The 23,846-nt window shown below is 48.9% G+C and overlaps 1 protein-coding gene across 4 annotated transcripts in view; it reads right to left on the reverse strand.

Moving 5' to 3' along the window:
- FANCD2 (FA complementation group D2) overlaps positions 1 to 23,846 on the reverse strand; it is a 204,465-nt gene that overhangs the window by 132,120 nt on the left and 48,499 nt on the right. For all 4 annotated transcript variants that reach the window (XM_073564320.1, XM_073564318.1, XM_073564319.1 and 1 more), the window contains exons 7-21: positions 23,632 to 23,710; positions 22,358 to 22,482; positions 22,176 to 22,263; positions 21,963 to 22,067; positions 21,801 to 21,880; positions 21,620 to 21,728; positions 21,468 to 21,503; positions 19,706 to 19,849; positions 19,162 to 19,296; positions 18,947 to 19,078; positions 13,775 to 13,876; positions 12,071 to 12,183; positions 11,945 to 11,999; positions 11,659 to 11,778; positions 10,821 to 10,894 (exon numbers count right to left, since the gene is read on the reverse strand). In XM_073564320.1, the coding sequence (XP_073420421.1) occupies positions 10,821 to 10,894; positions 11,659 to 11,778; positions 11,945 to 11,999; positions 12,071 to 12,183; positions 13,775 to 13,876; positions 18,947 to 19,078; positions 19,162 to 19,296; positions 19,706 to 19,849; positions 21,468 to 21,503; positions 21,620 to 21,728; positions 21,801 to 21,880; positions 21,963 to 22,067; positions 22,176 to 22,263; positions 22,358 to 22,482; positions 23,632 to 23,710 (1,497 nt within the window). The remainder of the gene's footprint in view (positions 1 to 10,820; positions 10,895 to 11,658; positions 11,779 to 11,944; positions 12,000 to 12,070; positions 12,184 to 13,774; positions 13,877 to 18,946; positions 19,079 to 19,161; positions 19,297 to 19,705; positions 19,850 to 21,467; positions 21,504 to 21,619; positions 21,729 to 21,800; positions 21,881 to 21,962; positions 22,068 to 22,175; positions 22,264 to 22,357; positions 22,483 to 23,631; positions 23,711 to 23,846) is intronic.

The following is a 23,846-nucleotide window of genomic DNA, read 5'->3' on the forward strand; positions in this document are numbered from 1 at the left end:
GTGCAAAGTGTGAGATCTGGTTTGGCTGTGTGAGAGGCGTCTGACCAATATCCAAGAAGTATTGTTTCTCCTTGCGGAGATTGACATGCTAAGCATGCTGAGATGAGGAGACTTAAAGCCGCTATGCTCCTCTGGGAAATATGCAAATTGTCTCTTCAGAGAGGAAGAGGAGTAGAACTCTAGTGCCACCTAATGGAAGTAGCAATCCTAAAAGCCAATGCCAAACCTCATCTCACACTTTGCACTGACGAGAGGCAGCACCCCGAAACACAGAGCCGTTTTCAGGCAGTGACAACGTCTCTTCCTCCACAGGATCCCACAGCTTGATGGTAGTGGCATTGGTGGTCGCGGCTGATTTGTCACAAGCAGGACCAAGGCCCACAGTCCCCCCCCCCCTCCATTGTTGTATCCAGACAATGCATTTTCCCTCAATTTCCCCCTTTTTAGCAGCCCCTGGAATAAAATTAGATGTCACCAACTAAGTTTTTGCTACCCCAGAAATCCTACAATTAATTGTCCATCACACCACTTAATATGCCTGACAATATTTTTACCAAGAAAAATAGATCTTGGCGTGCACACGGAGGGGCTGACTGAGGGGATTGGGGAGATCCCTCGTAGAATCAATATCAATTGCACACTCCTTCTGAATGCAAACAAGATTTCCTTTATTAAAGTTCACAACATAAGAGCAACCTTTGGATGTCAACGCGTTTCGGCCAAATAGGCCCTCTTCACGACAGCTGCATTCAGTAGGTATTCTCCTCTGGACAGGGATCTCTCTTCCCTGGAGGTGCGATGTGTTAAGTCTGGAAGGTATTCTTCAAGAGATATCCTTGAGTGGGTTGATGAAGGCGGAAAGCCTGTATTTCACATGTCCCAGATGGTTGCTTTAGTGTGCACACTGTCGTAAAGAAGGCCTATTTGGACAAAACGCGTTGTCATTCAAAGGTTGCGCTTATGTTTTGAACTTTAATAAAGGAAATATATTGTTTGCAATCAAAAGGAGTGAGCAATTGATCTTTATTCTACATATTTCCCATAGCTCCACCGTCTTTCCTCCCCGTTCATGGATCCCCACAAATATCCATGAAAACGTTTTTGGGCCTTACCCTCAATATGGGTTTAGTAAAGAAAAAAATCCCTTCTCTCCTACTGGGCAACAGAATCAGTCCACAGCACCCGGAGACCTGCAGCTGTCATGTCCCGAGCCCGCCAGGAAATCCTAATGAGATTCCTTCATCTTAGCGAGAATCCGCAAGACCCTCCCAAGAAATCACCCTAGCTACGATCGCCTGCACAAACTGAGACCCCTAATTTCCCTCCTACAAGATTCATTTCCAACTTCCTATATCCCAGAGCAAAATGAGCGGTCGACGTGTCTCAAGGGCCGTCATTCCGCCAATTCCTCTCCTCCAAGCGTCAAATTCTACAAAATGTGTGAGCGCACCTCTCTAATATACGGAGGTAGGGACCGCCAAATCCCACCCAACTGGACCCAGACATTGGCCTCGCTGTAACACTGTCTGGGAACTAATGACGCCACTTCACCAACGTCACCACGTGTACCCCAACATCTACTACACAAACTAGAGGAACAGAACCTGCCATGCACTCCTCAGAAGGAACCGAGAAGATTCATCAACGTGAAAAAAATGCAAATTGGGAATTTTCAAACTTGTGTTGTTGCATCAATTGCATAAAAAATGGTGGCATCAAACTACGCACTGCCCCCAGACACTAGAGGGTATAAGTGGCAGAAAAGACATTTATGAGGTATTTCTAGTTCTTCAACCACACAGGCTTCGCAGATACAACAATCGATTCCACATAGCGCCACATTTGTGTCACAAAATTCACATTGTGCCCCTTCCATTCAGAGCCCGGCTGTTTGTCCAAAAATAACTTTGACTACATGTGCGATAGCAAGAAAGTGGTTAACAACCTGTATGGTCCATTTTATTGTGTTCCTGACACGAGGGGGCGAGGGGTCAGCGTTCGCCCCGGTCCGCTGACCGAAACTGAATGAACCAAGGATTGTCCCACCGAACGCCCGCTCTCCTTTTACTGTGGGCATAACGCTACTTAGACCACACAGGGTGAGGGTTAAACAGTGCGGCAATACTTTATTGATCCACAAAATAGGCAGATTACACATAGAACAGCCCCAACACAGTACCCAAGATGGTGCACATTACAGAGTCTCATCCTTCCGCTCACTCTCTGGAATAATAGAGGCTGTGAATTCAGAGCTTCCAGAGCCAATTACCCCACCTGTGGCACATACACAAAAGAGGTAACGACAAATGTAGGAAGATGACAGACAATTCAGGCACAAGGGCCAGGTGACCGGATGGTCCCAACATGGTTTCCCCAAACGTATCGATGGTGCCAGGTGACGGGATGGTCCAAACCTGTTTTCTCCAAACGTATCTATTGTGTCAGGTGACCGGATGGTCCTAATCTGGATTCCCGAAATGTATCCATGGTGCCAGGCGACCGGATGGTCCCAACCTGGTTTCCCCAAACGTATCTATGGTGCCAGGTGACAGGATGGTCCAAACCTGTTTTCTCCAAACGTATCTATTGTGTCAGGTGACCGGATGGTCCTAATCTGGATTCGCAAAATGTATCCATGGTGCCAGGTGACCGGATGGTCCCAACCTGGTTTCTCCAAACGTATCCTTGGTGCCAGGTGACCGGATGGTCCCTACCTAGCTTTCAAAAAACGTATCCATGGTTCAGCGATGGTCAATGGAGCAGGTTTGTATTCTTCCAGCCGAGGTCATGGTCCCTTAATTTGGCATCCTGTGGAATGATAAATCTGTGTCCCTCATGATGGAGCCATGATGTCTTGGCTGCAGTCCTGTCTCTGGTCCTTTGGATGTTTGGATGTCTTGGCTGAATTTCTGGCTCCCTTCATACAGAGGCATATAACCTCTTTTTATAATTAACAAGTGTCCTTTATTCAGTATTTACAGGTAATGCTGATAAACAATGCGAGTTGGTCTTATGTAATCTATTTGCATAGTTTTTCCTCCTCTAATTTCCATGTCAACAAGCTAGCTGGCTTGGACAATGTGCAATTAGTATATCAGCAATCATCATTGTTCCATGACGCGGTATGACTAGTCATCCAGGATAAGAGCACAATGCACAATGTGTCACAACAAATTGTCAACTTACAATATTACAGGCTTACACAAGCAAAAGTCTGTTTTCTTGACCAACCAGAAAGAAACGTATGAATTCAAAAGTCATCATATAGATAACAGTCTATTCTTCTTGGCTTGCTGAAAAGACGTCCGATTAACATACAGTCATGGCCAAAAGTTTTGAGAATGACACAAATATGTTTTCACATGATCTGCTGGCCTCTGGTTTTTGTGTGTGTTTGTCAGATGTTTTTATCACATACAGAAATATAATTGCAATCATATTATGAGTAACAAAAGGTTATATTGACAGTTAGAATGAGTTAATGCAGCAAGTCAATATTTGCAGTGTTGACCCTTCTTCAGGACCTCAGCAATTCTCCCTGGCATGCTCTCAATCACCTTCTGGATCAAATCCTGACTGATAGCAGTCCATTCTTGCAAAATCAATGCTTTTATTTTTTCTGAATTTGAAGGTTTTTGTTTGTCCACCCGTCTCTTGATGATTGACCACAAGTTCTCAATGGGATTAAGATCTGGGGAGTTTCCAGGCCATGGTCCCAAAATCTCTATGTTTTGTTCCCTGAGCCATTTAGTCATCACCTTTGCTTTATGGCAAGGTGCTCCATCATGTTGAAAAAGGCATTGTTGATCGCCAAACTGCTCTTGGACGGTTGGGAGAAGTTGCTCTTGGAGGACATTCTGGTACCATTCTTTATTCATGGCTGTGTTTTTAGGCAAGACAGAGAGAGCCCATTCCCTTGGCTGAGAAGCAACCCCACACATGAATGGTTTCAGGATGCTTGACAGTTTGCATGAGACAAGACTGGTGGTAGCGCTCACCTGGTCTTCTCCGAATAAGCCGTTTTCCAGATGTCCCAAACAATCGAAAAGGGGATTCATCAGAGAAAATGACTTTACCCCAGTCCTCAGCAGTCCACTCCCTGTACCTCTTGCAGAATATCAGTCTGTCCATGATGTTTTTCCTGGAGAGAAGTGGCTTCTTTGCTGCCCTCCTTGAGACCAGGCCTTCCTCCAAGAGTCTCCGCCTCACAGTGCGTGCAGATGCACTCACACCTGCCTGCTGCCATTCCTGAGCAAGCTCTGCACTGCTGGTAGCCTGATCCGCAGCTTAAACACTTTTAAGAGACGGTCCTGGCGCTTGCTGGTCTTTCTTGAGCGCCCTGGAGCCTTTTTGGCAACAAGGGAACCTCTCTCCTTGAAGTTCTTGATGATGCGATAGATTGTTGACTGAGGTGCAATCTTTCTAGCTGCGATACTCTTCCCTGTTAGGCCATTTTTGTGCAGTGCAATGATGACTGCACGTGTTTCTTTAGAGATAACCATGGTTAACAGAAGAGAAACAATGATGCCAAGCACCAGCCTCCTTTTAAAGTGTCCAGTGGTGTCATTCTTACTTAATCATGACAGACTGATCTCCAGCCCAGTCCTCATCAACACCCACACCTGTGTTAATGGAGCAATCACTGAAACGATGTTAGCTGGTCCTTTTAAGGCAGGGCTGCAATGATGTTGATATGTGTTTTGGGGGATAAAGTTAATTTTCTAGGCAAATATTGACTTTGCAAGTAATTGTTGTTAAGCTGATCACTCTTTATAACATTCTGGAGTATATGCAAATTGCCATTAGAAAAAATGAAGCAGTAGACTTTGTAAAAATTAATATTTGTTTCATTCTCAAAACTTTTGGCCATGACTGTACAATACTGTGTCCTCACAGTTACCTCTTGCAAAAAGTGAGAAATTTGTGGCTAAAGCAAGATTTTTGTGAAAAAAAAAAAAGAACTTTATCAATATGATGACTTCATGACATCAAATTCTGTGTTAAGCTCCGAGATCAGCCGTGTGAGCAAACAGAACTTTTTAACGACATATTGGTGCACTTGTAAGAACGTGAGTAGACTCTGAGGTCCAGTTTGAGTTTCACTCTTGCAAAAATAAGAAAATTGGGGCTAAAGCAAGATTTTAAAGGTAAAATTTAAAAAAAAAATTTCAGGAGCACGGTTTTAACATGGCCTCACGTTCGAGGAGTTTCCAATATATCGGCCCCTGAAGGTCCATTTTTAATCTGAATAGGACCCTAAAGAGAAAGGTTTTGTGAATTTGTTGAAAAAAAAAAATAAAAAAAAAAATGAAAAATTGCTGCTAAACGTTTAACCCTCTATCATCCGAACAAAAAAGATTATGTTCCAAAAATGATGTAAAGTCGACCGGTGGGAAGTGTCATTACTCATTGCAGGACAATGCTCCGGTTTAAGAGCATAAAATATGGAAATAGCGCTCAATTTTCAACATTTCGACCAAATTTACCACCAACATGAAGTATGATGTGCCCCAGAATCCCTGACCTCCAGAGTTATTCCCTCATAACGGGACACTGGTCCAATGTGCTGCGACGGGCGAACAACAAGTCACATCTACCCCTTTTGGGTGTCTATAGAACCATTGCCTCACCCTGCAAAACATGAGCCACCACCGGAAAAGAAGAAGGTTACAGGTCACAGAAAACGGAACAACTCCGAGAGAGGGGTGAAAACAAAAAAGCTCCCATTTCTTACCACTAAAATAAAACACGGGACGTCTGGTACCGCCGGAATCGTACGGACGAGGAGACTCTTCACGCACACTGTGAGGCGTCACAGGCGGAGCTTGGGCGGCTTTTTTATGCCAGTAAAACCTGAGATGTCAGAACTCTCGAGCACACTCCGGGGATTCTCGTCAGTGTTTTGTGGCGTCTTTTGCACATACAGATGTCACTTTCAGCATTTTTCACCCACTGACTTGAACGGCTGCTGAAAAAATCCTGAGAACACAGGTATCAAAACCTGATTCTATGGAATAGGACTTTTTTTTTAACACTAAACTTTATCAGCATGAACAAAAGACAAATCTAACAACAAAAGTGCCACAAAAAAACCATCAGAAATGCTGCAAAAAACCGAAGGCCCCCCGAGCACAAGAGGCTTTTCCTGCAGTCTCTCTGCCGCCGGGAGGAGCCTTCTCTTCCTTTCTACAGTGTCCGCCACAGGGGGTCTGCAGACGAGCAGTGGGACAAACTTTGGGACCAATTTTACACAATTCCGTGTGAAAATGTAAAATCTGGGGCTAAAATACAATTTTTTTTTCCTTCACTGCCCAATGGTATAAAATTCTGTGAGGCCCATGTGGGGTCAATATGATCCCCGATCCCCTAGATTGATGTGTGGCCTAGCAGGAGGTGTGAACGGACGCTGGCTGGATCTCTCCCGCTGTACTCAAGGTTTAAGGACCTAGCGGGGCGCCGCCAAATGCCAATTGCTGCTGTATCAGAGCCGGTGAGCAGAGAGGTCAGCGGTGGAGACATCAGGCCTGAGAATGACGCGCAGGAGGCACGCGACCCCAAGATGGCGCCAAATCTGCTGAAGAGGAAGCGGCAAACGCAGATCAGTCCTGGGCACAGTGCGATGTGGAAACCCATCAGTCCCCTCCAAGGCTGCTGCAACACCTAATACAGGGGCACATCACCCACTGCAGTGACAGCACAGGCCCCAGTCAGAGCCTGCTGATGCTGTGGCACCTATATTCCCTGCAGCGGTATCTTGCAAGCCTGCACTTACTGCCCTGACCCTCCAGGTAGAGGATTTAAAGGGGGAGGTTGCTACCTCCGTTCCAGGGTGGCGGAACGTGTGGGGGGCGCAGAGGACCAGATTGCTGAACTATTAAAAGGAGAGAAAAAGTATATCTAACGTACGAGCTGGAATTTAAAACTTTTGATCTTGAAAACCGTTCCCGTAGGAACTACTTGAGAATTACTTGTGCCTGAGAAAGTGGAGTAATCCCACAGATTATATAGAGTCACGGCTGGAGACCGTCTCACCACACACGGTGCAGTTGGAAGAGCTCACCAGGTGCCGTCCAGACCTTTGCCCCCTGGGTCTGCCCCCAAGGGCCCTTTTGGCCAAAATTCTGAATTACAGGGACCAGAACATTTTATTGAGAAAAAACCAGGAATTTGAAGGATTTAATCATCGATGGTAACCAGATTTCCATTTATCCTGACTACTCTGCAGCAGAGCAAAAGCTCAGGATGAAGATAGGAGAGGTCACGCAACGATTACGAGGACTGGGAGCGGCTTATTCTAGGCTTTACCCGGCTCAGCTGAGAGTGGTGGCCACGGAGAGGGTTCATTTGTTTCAGGATCCTGAGGAGGCGACAAACTTGATCAAAACGCCAAACGCACTGGAGGAGAGACGGCCCCCGCTGAAGACGGCCCCCGCTGAAGACGGCTCTGTGTTTATCTGTTATTGATATTGCTTGATTTGACAAGGTGATGACGGTGTCAAGGCACGATGAGAAAGTGTCGCTTTCGGAGGTTGTGTTCGGTGGCACAACTAGCAAGTCTATGCTATTAAGGAGGGCGGGAGAGTTTAAGCAGTGGAGTATTCTGTTAAGGAGGGCGGGAGAGCTGGAGCGGTGGATTATTCTGTTAAGGAGGGCGGGAGAGTTTAAGCAGTGGAGTATTCTGTTAAGGAGGGCGGGAGAGCTGGAGCGGTGGATTATTCTGTTAAGGAGGGCGGGAGAGCTGGAGCGGTGGAGTATTCTGTTAAGGAGGGCGGGAGAGCTGGAGCGGTGGATTATTCTGTTAAGGAGGGCGGGAGAGCTGGAGCGGTGGATTATTCTGTTAAGGAGGGCGGGAGAGCTGGAGCGGTGGATTATTCTGTTAAGGAGGGCGGGAGAGCTGGAGCGGTGGATTATTCTGTTAAGGAGGGCGGGAGAGTTTAAGCAGTGGAGTATTCTGTTAAGGAGGGCGGGAGAGCTGGAGCGGTGGATTATTCTGTTAAGGAGGGCGGGAGAGTTTAAGCGGTGGAGTATTCTGTTAAGGAGGGCGGGAGAGCTGGAGCGGTGGATTATTCTGTTAAGGAGGGCGGGAGAGCTGGAGCGGTGGATTATTCTGTTAAGGAGGGCGGGAGAGCTGGAGCGGTGGATTATTCTGTTAAGGAGGGCGGGAGAGCTGGAGCGGTGGATTATTCTGTTAAGGAGGGCGGGAGAGCTGGAGCGGTGGATTATTCTGTTAAGGAGGGCGGGAGAGCTGGAGCGGTGGATTATTCTGTTAAGGAGGGCGGGAGAGCTGGAGCGGTGGATTATTCTGTTAAGGAGGGCGGGAGAGCTGGAGCGGTGGATTATTCTGTTACGGAGGGCGGGAGAGCTGGAGCGGTGGATTATTCTGTTACGGAGGGCGGGAGAGCTGGAGCGGTGGATTATTCTGTTACGGAGGGCGGGAGAGCTGGAGCGGTGGATTATTCTGTTACGGAGGGCGGGAGAGGTGGAGCGGTGGATTATTCTGTTAAGGAGGGCGGGAGAGTTGGAGCGGTGGATTATTCTGTTAAGGAGGGCGGGAGAGCTGGAGCGGTGGATTATTATGTTAAGGAGAGACGGGAGAGCTGGAGTGGTGGATTATTCTGTTAAGGAGAGACGGGAGAGTTGGAGTGGTGGATTATTCTGTTAAGGAGAGACGGGAGAGTTGGAGCGGTGGATTATTCTGTTACGGAGTGCGGGAGAGCTGGAGCGGTGGATTATAACGTTAAGGAGAGACGGGAGAGCTGGAGTGGTGGATTATTCTGTTAAGGAGAGACGGGAGAGTTGGAGCGGTGGATTATTCTGTTAAGGAGAGACGGGAGAGCTGGAGTGGTGGATTATAATGATAAGGAGAGACGGGAGAGCTGGAGCGGCAGATTATTCTGTTAAGGAGGGCGGGAGAGCTGGAGTGGTGGATTATAACGTTAAGGAGAGACGGGAGAGCTGGAGTGGTGGAATACTAAGTGAGCTAGCGTTAATTGTCTGGAATTGCAGACTTGTGCCACTGCTGGGTTTGTGGTAGAGTGTTCCTCTTTCTGGTCTAGAGAGGGCGGATTAGGAAATTATATAACGTGTAGATAACATTTTTGTGGGAGGGGGTGGGGCAAGGAGAGGTGAGGGGTGGTTTGGGGATAGAGTTCGAAAGGGGGGGGGGGGACACATAATGTTGATTTTACTGATTATGATGGGAGGAAGGGTTAATATTTTGAGCTGGAGCGTCAGGGGTTTAATATTGCAATATATTATGAGGCCCGCGGTGATCTGCCTTCAGGAAACACCAGGTAAATGAGAAAGCAGCTGTGCTACAGAGGAGATGGGCGAGGAGGGCGCACCACTCGGCGGTCTCCGCTGATGCCGGAGGGGCTTCCGTATTGATGCACACCGGCACAGCAGTTGAGGACGTAGAGGTGGTGAGACACAGACGTCGATGTGTATCTGTAGTGTGTAAGATCTTATCGTATCGGTATATATTCCTCCGCCATAGTCGGGGAAGGAATCACAAGGCACTCCAGAGCTATCGGGTGTGTGGGTTCCTTTACTATAGTGGGAGATGTACAAATAGAATTAATGATCATTGGGATAAGGGAAGCGTGCGGTGCCGAGGAGGAGGGCGGGGAAGGAGACAGGTCATTTACTAAGGGGAGGAGCCCGGACACATTTATGGAGCGCGGTCATTCCTGCGATTCGGCCACGTATGGCTCCCTGTCCCGGATAGAGGCGGCTCCGGGGAATGTCTGGATGCACAGGAGGTAGACTCTCCACCCAGAGTAGTGCCGGATCACAGTCCGGTGGTAGCGCTCCTACAAGTTGGGGAGTATAGGGAGATTGGGATGGGACGTACACCCCGTCTGGCTGCAGCCATTACATATGGGGAAGATGGATGACGAGAGCGGAATATTCCGGTTTAATGAGTGGAGTGCAGAGCGACGCATTGTTTGGGACGCGATGAAGGCTATTTAAGGGGGATTTTGCTTAGAGATATATCAAGGCTTAGGACTTCCAGAAATTCTGATATGGAGGAAATGCCGAACAGTCAATGTTCACAAGATACACAAAACCGTATGAAAGCCGAGACTGAGCTCTCGCTGCAGAGTTCTCAATCTAAGCATGCACCGACTCCGGCGGCCATTTTCCCGGAGGCCACCGCATCGCAATAGTGGATGTGCAGGGGGCTCCGGAATTTCACAAAATGCCAGCGGAGCCCCCCGCACCACACAGCCATTTTCACCCGCAGCGGTGCACATCGGAACACCCCCTTATCCCAGCCTGCAGCAATGCTGCACTCCTGCCTCCTCCAGCAGCGGCCCTAGGACCCGGCTCCACCACGGCGGGTAAGGTATTACCGCATTATGAGAAGCGCCACTAATCTCCCCCCAAATCTGGGGGGGAAAGTGCGTCTTATAATCCGAAAAATACGGTACATATATGTTATTAATTTGTCTCACACTTTTCCTCTACTTTTGTCCTCTTGACTATTTGCCAAATATTTTATTAGAAAAGTCCATAATGGCTGATAGGCTAAGGACTCCCAACTGTTCACCAAACATGACCCTGGTGCCTCAGCAGTACCGTAAACTGGCGCCATGACGCTCAGCGACACCGGACCATATAATGGAAAATGAGGGTGCGGCCCCTGCAGGAGGCCATACAGTAACACGTCAACAGACCATGCAGCAGGCACCGAGGGGAACCACAGACTCGGCATGGTCGCTCAGTCCATGACCGGTCACACAAGACCCTTGTGGGATCATCAGTGGTGACGGTCTCTAGGCAGAGGAGGAGAAAAGATGAAGACATGATGGACTCACCCCTCTATTGCTGGCTCCAGATCCACCACATAATCATCCTGGAAATCCTCCACCACAGTCTTCCTCACATGTTCCTGCAGCAGATGAGAGCAGACAATCAGAGCTCGACACCAAGCGCAGGGTCGTCGCCGCCGCCCTATACGACGCGTGGGGGGGTGGTGGCCGCCGCCGCCCTATACGACGCGTGGGGGGGGCCGCCGCCCTATACGACGCGCGGGGGGGGGTGGCCGCCCCCCTATACGACGCGCAGGGGTGGCCGCCACCCTATACGACGCGCAGGGGTCGTCGCCACCCTATACGACGCGCAGGGGTCGTCGCCACCCTATACGACGCACAGGGGTCGTCGCCACCCTATACGACGCACAGGGGTGGCCGCCACCCTATACGACGCACAGGGGTGGCCGCCACCCTATACGACGCACAGGGGTGGCCGCCACCCTATATGACGCACAGGGGTCGTCGCCACCCTATATGACGCACAGGGGTCGTCGCCACCCTATACGACGCGAAGGGGTGGCCGCCCTGAGGTTTCGCAAATCAATCACAACAACTGGCTTCAGTTACCCTGCAGCCAGCCTCAATGTCTGGTCTAGCTGCAGGGATCAGCGGCCAGTCAGCGCGCCATATATTCACCGCTCCGGATCAGTGCACATTTTAACAGACACTGCCATCTAACGGGCTGCAGTGGGAGAGGCGTCACTGCACGGCAGGCACTGGGGGGGGGGGGGGTGGCACCATTGCACAACAGATACTGGGGGATGAGCCACGGCACTGCAGAGCGGCCTCTTCTCACAGAGGGTGCAGAGCATTTCCAGAGAGAACGAAGGACGAGTCTTACCATGACCTCAGACGCCAAACTCCTCTTCTGGACCAGATCAGCCAGCTCATCATAAAGGAAAGCGGCAGACAGCGGCGACTGCTCACAGCAAGAACGGGCCAGAGCCAGCAGAGATGAAACCTGTATACAAACACAGGACACACAGACTACAGGCACGCACTGGGACGCGCCCCGCCGGCGGCACGCACTGGGACGCGCCCCCGCACGCACTGGGACTCGCCCCCGCACGCACTGGGACTCGCCCCCGCACGCACTGGGACTCGCCCCCGCACGCACTGGGACTCACCTGGCGGCACACACTGGGACTTATTGTGCTTGAACTGCTGGGCAACAACTTCTCTCTAAAGATACAAAAGATTTTAAATATCAAAAGGCTCAGGCACCGCTGCACCTGCTCCACAGAAGCACAGACCTGTCCTGTGCAGCCATGCTTCCCACCATCCTCACCGCCCCGATCACCCCAATGCGCTTGTACTTCAGAGCCGTGCTGGAGAGCTGCTTCCTTATCACCATGTGCAGCTCGTCCTGAAAGAGAACGACCAGAGAGGAACAAGTGAGCCGGCGAAACTTTAGGCACCAAACACCATGTCCATCATCCCTACATGTCGTATGCACCTCTCCAGCTCACATAGGGCTATTAGACAGATCAGTCTATAGACGGAGTACATACATGTCCCATGTACCCGCTATATACCGCCCGTGCAGCACACACAGGAGTTAATGTACAGACCCGCTATATATCACCGGCACAGAGTTAATGTAAGAACCCGCTACATACCACCCATACAGGGATAATACAGACCCGCAATATACCAACCGCACAAGGTTAATGTACAGATGGGCGATACCCCACCCAGATAGTTAATATATGGACCCGCTATATACCACCCACACAGGGCTGATGCATGGACCCGCTATATATCACCCACACAGGGCTGATGTATGGACCCGCTATATACCACCCACACAGGGCTGATGTATGGACCCGCTATATACCACCCACACAGGGTTGATGTATGGACCCGCTATATACCACCCACACAGGGTTGATGCATGGACCCGCTATATACCACCCACACAGGGTTGATGCATGGACCCGCTATATACCACCCACACAGGGTTGATGCATGGACCCGCTATATACCACCCACACAGGGTTGATGCATGGACCCGCTATATACCACCCACACAGGGTTGATGCATGGACCCGCTATATACCACCCACACAGGGTTGATGCATGGACCCGCTATATACCACCCACACAGGGTTGATGCATGGACCCGCTATATACCACCCACACAGGGTTGATGCATGGACCCGCTATATACCACCCACACAGGGTTGATGCATGGACCCGCTATATACCACCCACACAGGGTTGATGCATGGACCCGCTATATACCACCCACACAGGGTTGATGCATGGACCCGCTATATACCACCCACACAGGGTTGATGCATGGACCCGCTATATACCACCCACACAGGGTTGATGCATGGACCCGCTATATACCACCCACACAGGGTTGATGCATGGACCCACTATATAACACCCACACAGGGTTGATGTATGGACCCGCTATATACCACCCACACAGGGTTGATGCATGGACCCGCTATATACCACCCACACAGGGTTGATGTATGGACCCGCTATTTACCACCCACACAGGGTTGATGCATGGACCCGCTATATACCACCCACACAGGGTTGATGCATGGACCCGCTATATACCACCCACACAGGGTTGATGCATGGACCCGCTATATACCACCCACACAGGGTTGATGCATGGACCCGCTATATACCACCCACACAGGGTTGATGCATGGACCCGCTATATACCACCCACACAGGGTTGATGCATGGACCCGCTATATACCACCCACACAGGGTTGATGCATGGACCCGCTATATACCACCCACACAGGGTTGATGCATGGACCCGCTATATACCACCCACACAGGGTTGATGCATGGACCCACTATATAACACCCACACAGGGTTGATGTATGGACCCGCTATATACCACCCACACAGGGTTGATGTATGGACCCGCAATATACCGCCCGCACATCACACAGGGTGACTGCGCAGTTCCTGGCTCCGGTACCTGGATGTAGGCTCCTTCAGGACTGGATCCCAGCACACACAAGATCTGGAAGAGTTTGTGGGTCTGATGAGAGTTCAGATTGTCCAGATGATCCAATATTCCCTGCAGAAAAGGATCTCCACTTATTAGTTACTGTATACATCTGATCCACAGTGACAAGTAACCGGGTGTCCGGGCCAAGGAAGAAGCCGGTTGTCAGGAAATATCTAAATGAGACCATTTCCTAATCAGCAATAATAAGGAAGGCTTTATGGGATTTTAGCAGCAGCTCCCATGCCAAGGACCTGTAGGATTTTAGCAGCAGTGCCTCTGCCCCGTTCCTGTGGGATTGAAGTATGGTTTATGTGGAGACACAGGGGGTCGGTGGCTACCACGAGTCCGCTAGCGGCAACTGCATGGACCAGGGATCGTCCTGCCGAACGCTCGCTCTCCCTTTAACGAGGGTGTAACGCTACTCAGACAACACAGGGTGAGCACAGAACAGTGCGGCAATAATTTATTGAACCACCAATACACATTGGCATAGAGAACAGTCCCAGCAAAATACCCCAGATGGTGCACATTACAGGGTCACACCCTACCGCTGACTCGCCGGGATAATGGCAGCTGGTGCTTCAGAGCTCCCAGGGTCGGCTGCCCCACCTGTGGCATGCACAGAGAGGAGGTATCGACAAGTGTAGGAAGCTGACCGTCCATTGAGGTACAAGGCCCGATGACTTGATTGTCCCAACCTGGATCCTCTTAAGCGTCTTTGAGGGTCCAGCGATGGTCAGTGAGGCAGCTCTGTATTTCCTCAGTTGGAGTGATGATGCCATGACTTCTCTAAACACAGGCAGATCCTCCTATTTATAGGACACATCTCCTCAGCCATTCCACCGCAGGCTTGGGGGAGGAGGTAGGAGGCCACCGCTGGAGTGTCCAGACAGCATGCCCGGATTGCCCTTCATATTGCAGAGCACCAATGGGTCATCAACATATTAAACATTCAGACATTGTGCCTTTGTTTCCCAAAGATAGTAGAACTATGCTAGGACTGCGACACAAGAGCTGATCAGCAGCCCGTCCACAAATGGCGGCCAGTGATTCACTGACAATAAGGGCCACCAGTCATTCTCCCATGACCTCCAGCTCACGTCCCTGAGACTACGGAAAACAACATGTCTGGATAATGCAGATTAAATGCGGTGTCGCCACAGCCTACTGATGGACTGAAGGAAACAAGAGCTCACACTTCATTCTTCAGCTCCGACCTGCTGTGAACTGGTGACCCACTTCACTTATCTGCTGAGGAGCAGACACAAAGTTTGGGCTCCGTGTATACAAGAGGCTGGGGGGGGGGGTGACTTTTCCCACCTGTAAATTTCCTGTCTGCACATCCACATTTGGAGAAAAACTGGAAAGGACAAAGCGCCACCGGGTCTTATCGGAGTATAACATTACCAAAGGACATGCACAATGGCGACCTCTATGGATTGTCCTGACAGCGCAGGTCATCGTTTTCAGGCTTTCTTCCTTGGTATATACATTGTCATAGACATAATGGTAAAAGTCTATCAAGCTCTCATAGTCATAATAGTGAATACTGAAGCAAGGCTAGCTCCCTAGTAAACTCTACATGACCTCCAGATGATCCCAGTGCAAAGGGACCCCCCTTGCTAAGAAAAGTTAAAGTTTTCATGGATCACAGACCAGCCAAGGCCGACAGCGGAGTTTTGGGATATGACAATTTTATGGCCAGTAGAGATAACCCATCACCTCTAGCTTCTTTGAACAGAGAAGCAGGCAATTATTTTAAAATCCTTTGTCCTCCATTCAGAGATTATGAATTCAGGTCTTTATGAACGACATAGATATGATAGATATGAGAGTCATATGTTTCACGTTAATAACTGTCAGATGGATGATGCTATCCATGCCATGTTTCATCTCTCTAGAAAGGTAAAATCATGATTGGAAACATGACAGTTTCCTAACCCTAATCTCCCACCTGGGATCTCTAGGGACAAAGATATTGTGGAATTTGGGAATCCCATAATTTTCTAAAGACAGCCACATCCCATAATTTTCTGAAGACCAGCCCTGTTATGAATCACCAGAGGGGAGGAATATGGGCATAACTTGTGTTAATAAAAGCAAATGATGAATTATATTCTTTGTCAGTCCTGGGAGATGCAGTTCACTGAAGCTCTGTCCGTTTTAAAAAAAAAAAAGAAGAGCTTCTCTTCATAAAAGCCTGAGCCCACCCTGCGACATCAGATTCAGTACATTTCTTATTTTTATCCTTTAATTTTACACTGACAATTAAAGAGGGTTACAGAGGTTAAAAAGACCTGCAGACTCTCAGGCTCCATACCTCACCTTCTTCTACAGCTTTGATCGTGAGACAATCATCTCCGCTATCTCATACATAAATGTGACTTGCAGCGGTTTAGCACATGATGAGCTGTGCAGTGTCTCGTCAGGTCGCTGCATTGTTGCGGTTTTGCTCCTGGTGGTGGAATCATCTTTCTCTTCCTGAATGTTACACATCACAGCCTGTTCTCACATTCCCTAATAGCTCAGTGTGTTATTAGGATGATTCCCAAGTGAAAGGTCACTGCTGCGAATCGAGGAGCCGCCGTGAAGACGATTTCCTGTCAGTGTATGTGATTGTATGCATCGTATTGTTTCTTCCCATTTTGCATCATCTTGTATTTTTTTTTTTTTTTTATATAAACACTGCCTAGACTACTTTTTGGATGAAATATACCATATATAAAGTTTAATAGCTCTGTTCCTTTTGCTCTGTGAACCGCACCCTGAAGCCATACGCTGCCTGCAACGGGTGTCCAACCAGCCTGTATAAATGAATGATGGTGGCAGCGAGAAGCTTCTCTGCTTACTGACCGTACACCAGGGTATATACATATACAGTCATATGTTAAAGTTTGGGCACCCCTATTAATGTTAACCTTTTTTGTTTATAACAATTTTGGTTTTTGCAGCAGCTATTTCAGTTTCATATATCTAATAACTGATGGACTCAGTTATATTTCTTGATTCAAATGAGGTTTATTGTACTAACAGAAAATGTGCAATCTGCATTTAAACAAAATTTGACCGGTGCAAAAGTATGGGCACCCTTATCATTTTCTTGATTTGAACACTCCTAACTACTTTTTACTGACTTCCTGAAGCACTAAATTGGTTTTGTAACCTCATTGAGCTTTGAACTTCATAGCCAGGTGTATCAAATCATGAGAAAAGGTATTTAAAGTGGCCACTTGCAAGTAGTTCTCCTATGTGATTCTCCTATGAAGAGTGGCATCATGGGCTCCTCAAAACAACTCTCAAATGATCTGAAAACAAAGATTATTCAACATAGCTTTTCAGGGGAAGGATACAAAAAGTTGTCTCAGAGATTTAACCTGTCAGTTTCCACTGTGAGGAACATAGTAAGGAAATGGAAGAACACAGGTACAGTTCTTGTTAAGCCCAGAAGTGGCAGGCCAAGAAAAATATCAGAAAGGCAGAGAAGAAGAATGGTGAGAACAGTCAAGGACAATCCACAGACCACCTCCAAAGACCTGCAGCATCATCTTGCTGCAGATGGTGTCACTGTGCATCGGTCAACAATACAGCGCACTTCGCACAAGGAGAAGCTGTATGGGCGAGTGATGCGAAAGAAGCCGTTTCTGCAAGCACGCCACAAACAGTCGCCTGAGGTATGCAAAAGCACATTAGAACAAGCCAGTTACATTGTGGAAGAAGGTCCTGTGGACTGATGAAGCAAAGATTGAGTTGTTTGGTCATACAAAAAGGCGTTATGCATGAAGGCTAAAAAACACAGCATTCCAAGAAAAACACCTGCTACCCACAGTAAAATTTGGTGGAGGTTCCATCATGCTTTGGGGCTCTGTGGCCAATGCCGGCACCGGGAATCTTGTTAAAGTTGAGGGCCGCATGGATTCAACTCAGTATCAGCAATGACAATAATGTGCAAGAATCAGTGACGAAGTTGAAGTTACGCAGGGGATGGATATTTCAGTAAGACAATGATCCAAAACACCGCTCCAAATCTACTCAGGCATTCATGCAGAGGAACAATTACAATGTTCTGGAATGGCCATCCCAGTCCCCAGACCTGAATATCATTGAACATCTGTGGGATGATTTGAAGCGGGCTGTCCATGCTCGGCGACCATCAAGCTTAACTGAACTGGAATTGTTTTGTAAATGGTCACAAATACCTTCATCCAGGATCTCATTAATAGTTAGACTGTGTGCACACGCCGCGGATTAGGTGCGGATTCATCCGCGCGGATTTTCTAAAATCCGCAGGTCAAAATACCTGCGGTTTTACCTGCGGATTGCTCTGCGGTTTTGCCCTGCGGTTTTTCATCTCCTCAATGGGAGGAGATGGCAAACCGCAGGGGAATCCGCAGAAAGAATTGACATGTCAATTCTTTCTGCGGATTGAAAACCGCAGATAATCCGCGTGGAAAATTCCGCACCATCTGCATTGCGGTTTTTGATTCCCATAGGGAATCATGCTACTGTACACCGCAGCAAAATCCGCAGCGTGTGCACACAGCCTTACAGGAAGCAACTAGAGGCTGTTATTTTTGCAAAAGGAGGATCTACGAAATATTAATGTCACTTTTATATTGAGGTGCCCATACTTTTGCACTGGTCAAATTTTTTTTAAATACAGATTGCACATTTTCTGTTAGTACAATAAACCTCACTTGAATCCAGAAATATAACTGAGTCCATCAGTTATTAGATATATGAAACTGAAATAGCTGTTGCAAAAACCAAAATTGTTATAAAGAAAAAAGGTTAATATTAATAGGGGTGCCCAAACTTTAACATATGACTGTATATTCCATTCGCTGTATCTACCATACTCTCACGGTGAGCCCCTCCGATAACCGGCCTCGTCCACAACTGGTCAGTCAATTCCGTAATTGTCCTGACGATCAGAGGTGGCAGTGTCGGTTTATGACACCTTGGCAATGGCGGAGAGATATCTGTGGGATCCCCTGAGTGTTTTCCAACCACCACACACCTGTGGGATTTTAGCAGCAGCCCCGCAGCTGTGGGATTTTAGCGACATTTCCTCGCTCTTCCTTCTCCGTTCTGTACTTACATAAACATGAAGGTGACAGCAATGGCAGCACAGACACTCACCTTTATAAAGACTGCGTATAGACCCACCGTAGACGTGTGACTGGACACCAGGTCACTCATCACATCCAGAGCGGTGTCCACCTCGTCAGCATAACCACTGCACACGTGAGCAACCAAAGCAGCCATCAGTTCCTGCCAATGCCAAGAAGAACAGGCCATAGTTACCAATCGCACAACAAAACACGAAAACCGGAATGCCCACCACCATCACTGACCTGCTGGCAGTAACGGTCAAACACCAGGAAGGAGTGCTTATAAAGATGGCTGCCGAAGCAGGACACCACCGGCTCCACACACCTCAGGAGAGTCTGCGCCAAAGACAGGATGGACGCAAAGTAGCCCATCAGGACCTGTGGAGGAAGCAACCAGTGAAGACATGGACCCGGGCGAGCACCCCCAAAATACAGGACACTGGGCAAGTCGTCCCCTCGACACTACATACATCATCCCCCCCTCAACACAGGACAGCGGGTGAGTCCCCGAAACTACGTACCCTCCCCACCAATGCAGAACACAAGGCAGGCAAACTCCTATACAGCTGAGCTCCTCCGGCACTATGGACACCCCCCAACACCTGACTCTCGGCCCCCAAAACTACATTCATTCCTTCCCACATGGCCCCTAGGAAGCGTCTGCTAGGTGCCACGGCCCCTCGCCCAGGGCAGATACACACGGAGGCGACAGGGGTAACAAGCCCTCACCCTTAGGACCCGGCCGCTACTGGAGCGGAGGTTACTACAATAGACGCCTGCACATCACCTGGGAGTGACTGCGGAAGATGTTCTGCAGCAGCTGATTAGTGATGCAGCCAGAGCGCATCTTGCCCTTCAGCACACGCTCCACTTGTCGCTTGCAGTTTGAATTTGTAGTGTAAAAGATCAAAAGAACCAAGAAGTCGGCGACCTGTAGAAAGGAGGAGGAAGAAGAAAGAAGAAGAAAGAAGAAAGAAGAAAGAAGAAAGAAGAAAGAAAGAAGAAAGAAGAAAGAAGAAGAAAGAAGAAGAAAGAAGAAGAAAGAAGAAGAAAGAAGAAGAAAGAAGAAGAAAGAAGAAGAAAGAAGAAGAAAGAAGAAGAAAGAAGAAGAAAGAAGAAGAAAGAAGAAGAAAGAAGAAGAAAGAAGAAGAAAGAAGAAGAAAGAAGAAGAAAGAAGAAGAAAGAAGAAGAAAGAAGAAGAAGAAGAAGAAGAAAGAAGAAGAAAGAAGAAGAAAGAAGAAGAAAGAAGAAGAAAGAAGAAGAAGGAAGAAGAAGGAAGAAGAAGGAAGACGAAGGAAGAAGAAGGAAGACGAAGGAAGACGAAGGAAGAAGAAGGAAGAAGAAGGAAGAAGAAGGAAGAAGAAGGAAGAAGAAGGAAGAAGAAGGAAGAAGAAGGAAGAAGAAGGAAGAAGAAGGAAGAAGAAGGAAGAAGAAGGAAGAAGAAGGAAGAAGAAGGAAGAAGAAGGAAGAAGAAGGAAGAAGAAGGAAGAAGAAGGAAGAAGAAGGAAGAAGAAGGAAGAAGAAGGAAGAAGAAGGAAGAAGAAGGAAGAAGAAGGAAGAAGAAGGAAGAAGAAGGAAGAAGAAGGAAGAAGAAGGAAGAAGAAGGAAGAAGAAGGAAGAAGAAGGAAGAAGAAGGAAGAAGAAGGAAGAAGAAGGAAGAAGAAGGAAGAAGAAGAAGGAAGAAGAAGGAAGAAGAAGGAAGAAGAAGGAAGAAGAAGGAGGAAGAAGAAGGAAGAAGAAGGAAGAAGAAGGAAGAAGAAGGAAGAAGAAGGAAGAAGAAGGAAGAAGAAGGAAGAAGAAGGAAGAAGAAGGAAGAAGAAGGAAGAAGAAGGAAGAAAGAAGGAAGAAAGAAGAAGGAAGAAGAAGGAAGAAGAAGGAAGAAGAAGAAAAAGAAGAAGAAAGAAGAAAGAAGAAGAAGAAAGAAGAAGAAAGAAGAAAGAAGAAGAAGAAAGAAGAAGGAAGAAGAAGGAAGAAAGAAGAAGGAAGAAGAAGAAAGAAGAAGAAAGAAGAAGAAAGAAGAAGAAGAAAGAAGAAGAAAGAAGAAGAAAGAAGAAGAAAGAAGAAGAAAGAAGAAGAAGGAAGAAGAAGGAAGAAGAAGGAAGAAGAAGAAGGAAGAAGAAGAAGGAAGAAGAAGAAGGAAGAAGAAGAAGGAAGAAGAAGAAGAAGGAGGAAGAAGAAGGAGGAAGAAGAAGAAGGAAGAAGAAAGAAGGAAGAAGAAAGAAGGAAGAAAGAAAGAAGAAGGAAGAAAGAAGGAAGAAGGAAGAAGGAAGAAAGAAGAAGAAAGAAGAAAGAAGAAGAAGGAGGAAAAGAGGAAGGAGGAGGAGGAGGAAAAGAGGAAGGAGGAGGAGGAGGAAAGGAGGAAGGAGGAGGAGGAGGAAAGGAGGAGGAGGAAAGGAGGAAGGAGGAAGAGGAGAGTGGTAGGGGAAGGAGGAGGAAAAGGGAGGCAGAGAAACATCACTTGTACACTGCATATTCTCCACCCCAGCATTTACCCACCCCGCGTCCCCCTTGCCACTACCCCCCATGCTGTGCTTCCCCTCGGGCTTCACCTTGAACTCTTTCGCTGTTTCCGTATCGTCTATCGCCTGGAAGAGAAACACACAATCATCTGTGATTGGAGCGGCGTCTCTCAGGCCACATGTTGGGTGTGCGGCTCCCCCGTGTGTACACGTAACGGCGGGGTATACCATGTTGGGCTCACCTTTATCCATGCGTCACACGTGTGCTTCTGAAAACAGACCGCTGACTTAATAACTTCCATCAGGACGGTGACCGTGTCTTGGCTGCTGCGCCCCGGGGGCCTAACAACACTGAAAAACAAAACCGTTTAGTGACCCGTGAGGTCGGTGGTCACTCCCCTGAGCCAGACCAGCGGCACCTACCCAGCTGATTTGGTGGCCAGGACCTGCGACCGCGGAACACACGACTCCACATCAAGGCATCTTCGGAGCTCAGAGATCACCTGGAAAGTGAGAAGGGAAACCAAGGATCCAATCACCCCCTCCCCTCCTCAGATGGCCCCCCATGATTAGGACAGGTCTCACCTCCAGGGCGTCCGAGGGGGTCACTGTGTGCAGAATAAACTTCACTATCACAGGAACCACATCCAGATCCACAGCACAGAGAGCAGACATGACCCACAGCCGGACCTAGAATATGGGGGTCCATCACACATCACTACACAGGACATACACCCACCCCACACCTGGAATAAGGGGTCCGCCGTGTATAACCACACGAGTCGGACCCCCCAGTACCTCGGTCAGCAGCTCTGTGCTCAGGTTCAGGCTGGAGAAAGCATCGAGCACGGGAACCATCAGCTGCGTGTTCTGCTTTAATACTGAGCTGCAGAAACAGACGATCAGCACCATAAAGACTTCTCCAGGTCAGATCAGCAGGGCCCGTTCCCTTACACCGAGATCCAGCCCCCAGCCATTACCTAAGCTCGCGGGCAACATCATTGTGCTCAGAGTCCTCCAGGATTTCAGGAAGAGCGCTGATCACGTGCTGCTGAACATCCGCAGGCGCCACAGTCACCAGCTGCATGATCTTACCGGTCAGCTCCTAGACAGACAGATGATATCCTGAAGCTCACCTCATACTTCCCGCTAATCTGCAGGTGACAGTGAGTGGCCAGTCATTGGGGTAAGGGAGCAGCGACTAAAACGACTGGGAGAGACTACAGCACGCGGCCAGTGATCGGGGGTGAGGGGGCAGCGACTAATCCCAATGGGAGAGACTACAGCACGCGGCCAGTGATCAGGGCGAGGGAGCAGCGACTAATCCCAATGGGAGAGACTACAGCACGCGGCCAGTGATCAGGGCGAGGGAGCAGCGACTAATCCCAATGGGAGAGACTACAGCACGCGGCCAGTGATCGGGGGTGAGGGAGCAGCGACTAATCCCAATGGGAGAGACTACAGCACGCGGCCAGTGATCAGGGGTGAGGGAGCAGCGACTAATCCCAATGGGAGAGACTACAGCACGCGGCCAGTGATCAGGGGTGAGGGAGCAGCGACTAATCCCAATGGGAGAGACTACAGCACGCGGCCAGTGATCAGGGCGAGGGAGCAGCGACTAATCCCAATGGGAGAGACTACAGCACGCGGCCAGTGATCAGGGGTGAGGGAGCAGCGACTAATCCCAATGGGAGAGACTACAGCACGCGGCCAGTGATCAGGGCGAGGGAGCAGCGACTAATCCCACAGGGAGAGACTACAGCACGCAGTCAAGTCACCGGGGTGAGGGAGCAGCGACTAATCCCAATAGGAGAGACTACAGCACGTGGCCAGTGATCGGGGCGAGGGAGCAGCAACTAATCCCAATAGGAGAGACTACAGCACGCAGTCAAGTCACCGGGGTGAGGGAGCAGCGACTAATCCCAATAGGAGAGACTACAGCACGTGGCCAGTGATCGGGTTGAGGGAGCAGCAACTAATCCCATTAGGAGAGACTACAGAACGTGGCCAGTGATCGGGGTGAGGGAGCAGCAACTAATCCCAATAGGAGAGACTACAGCACGCAGTCAAGTCACCGGCGCGAGGGAGCAGCAACTAATCCCACCAGGACAGATTACAGAATAAACTGGGACCCTGCATCCATGAAGCCCCATGTTTCCCCCGGGCGTCTTGGTCTGAGCTCCGACCTCCGACGTTATAAACAATAGGTAGCCACTGACACCAGAGCTTTGCGCTGCAGACCCTCCTCACTCACCTTCCCGCTCACCACAAGATCCAGCCACTTCAGTTGGTTAATAATCAGTCGGGGAATACAGATCCCATCACTGCCAAAACTAGCAAGGAAAAGCACATTACTGTCAGAGTGGCTGGACGAGCGGGCGGCTGGCGGGAGGGATTGCTGGACGAGCGGGCGGCTGGCGGGAGGGATTGCTGGACGAGCGGGCGGCTGGCGGGAGGGATTGCTGGACG

The sequence above is a fragment of the Dendrobates tinctorius genome, unplaced genomic scaffold (genome assembly GCF_039654945.1).
Source record: "Dendrobates tinctorius isolate UK_male_01 unplaced genomic scaffold, ASM3965494v1 ptg000449l, whole genome shotgun sequence".
Taxonomy (NCBI): domain Eukaryota; kingdom Metazoa; phylum Chordata; class Amphibia; order Anura; family Dendrobatidae; genus Dendrobates; species Dendrobates tinctorius.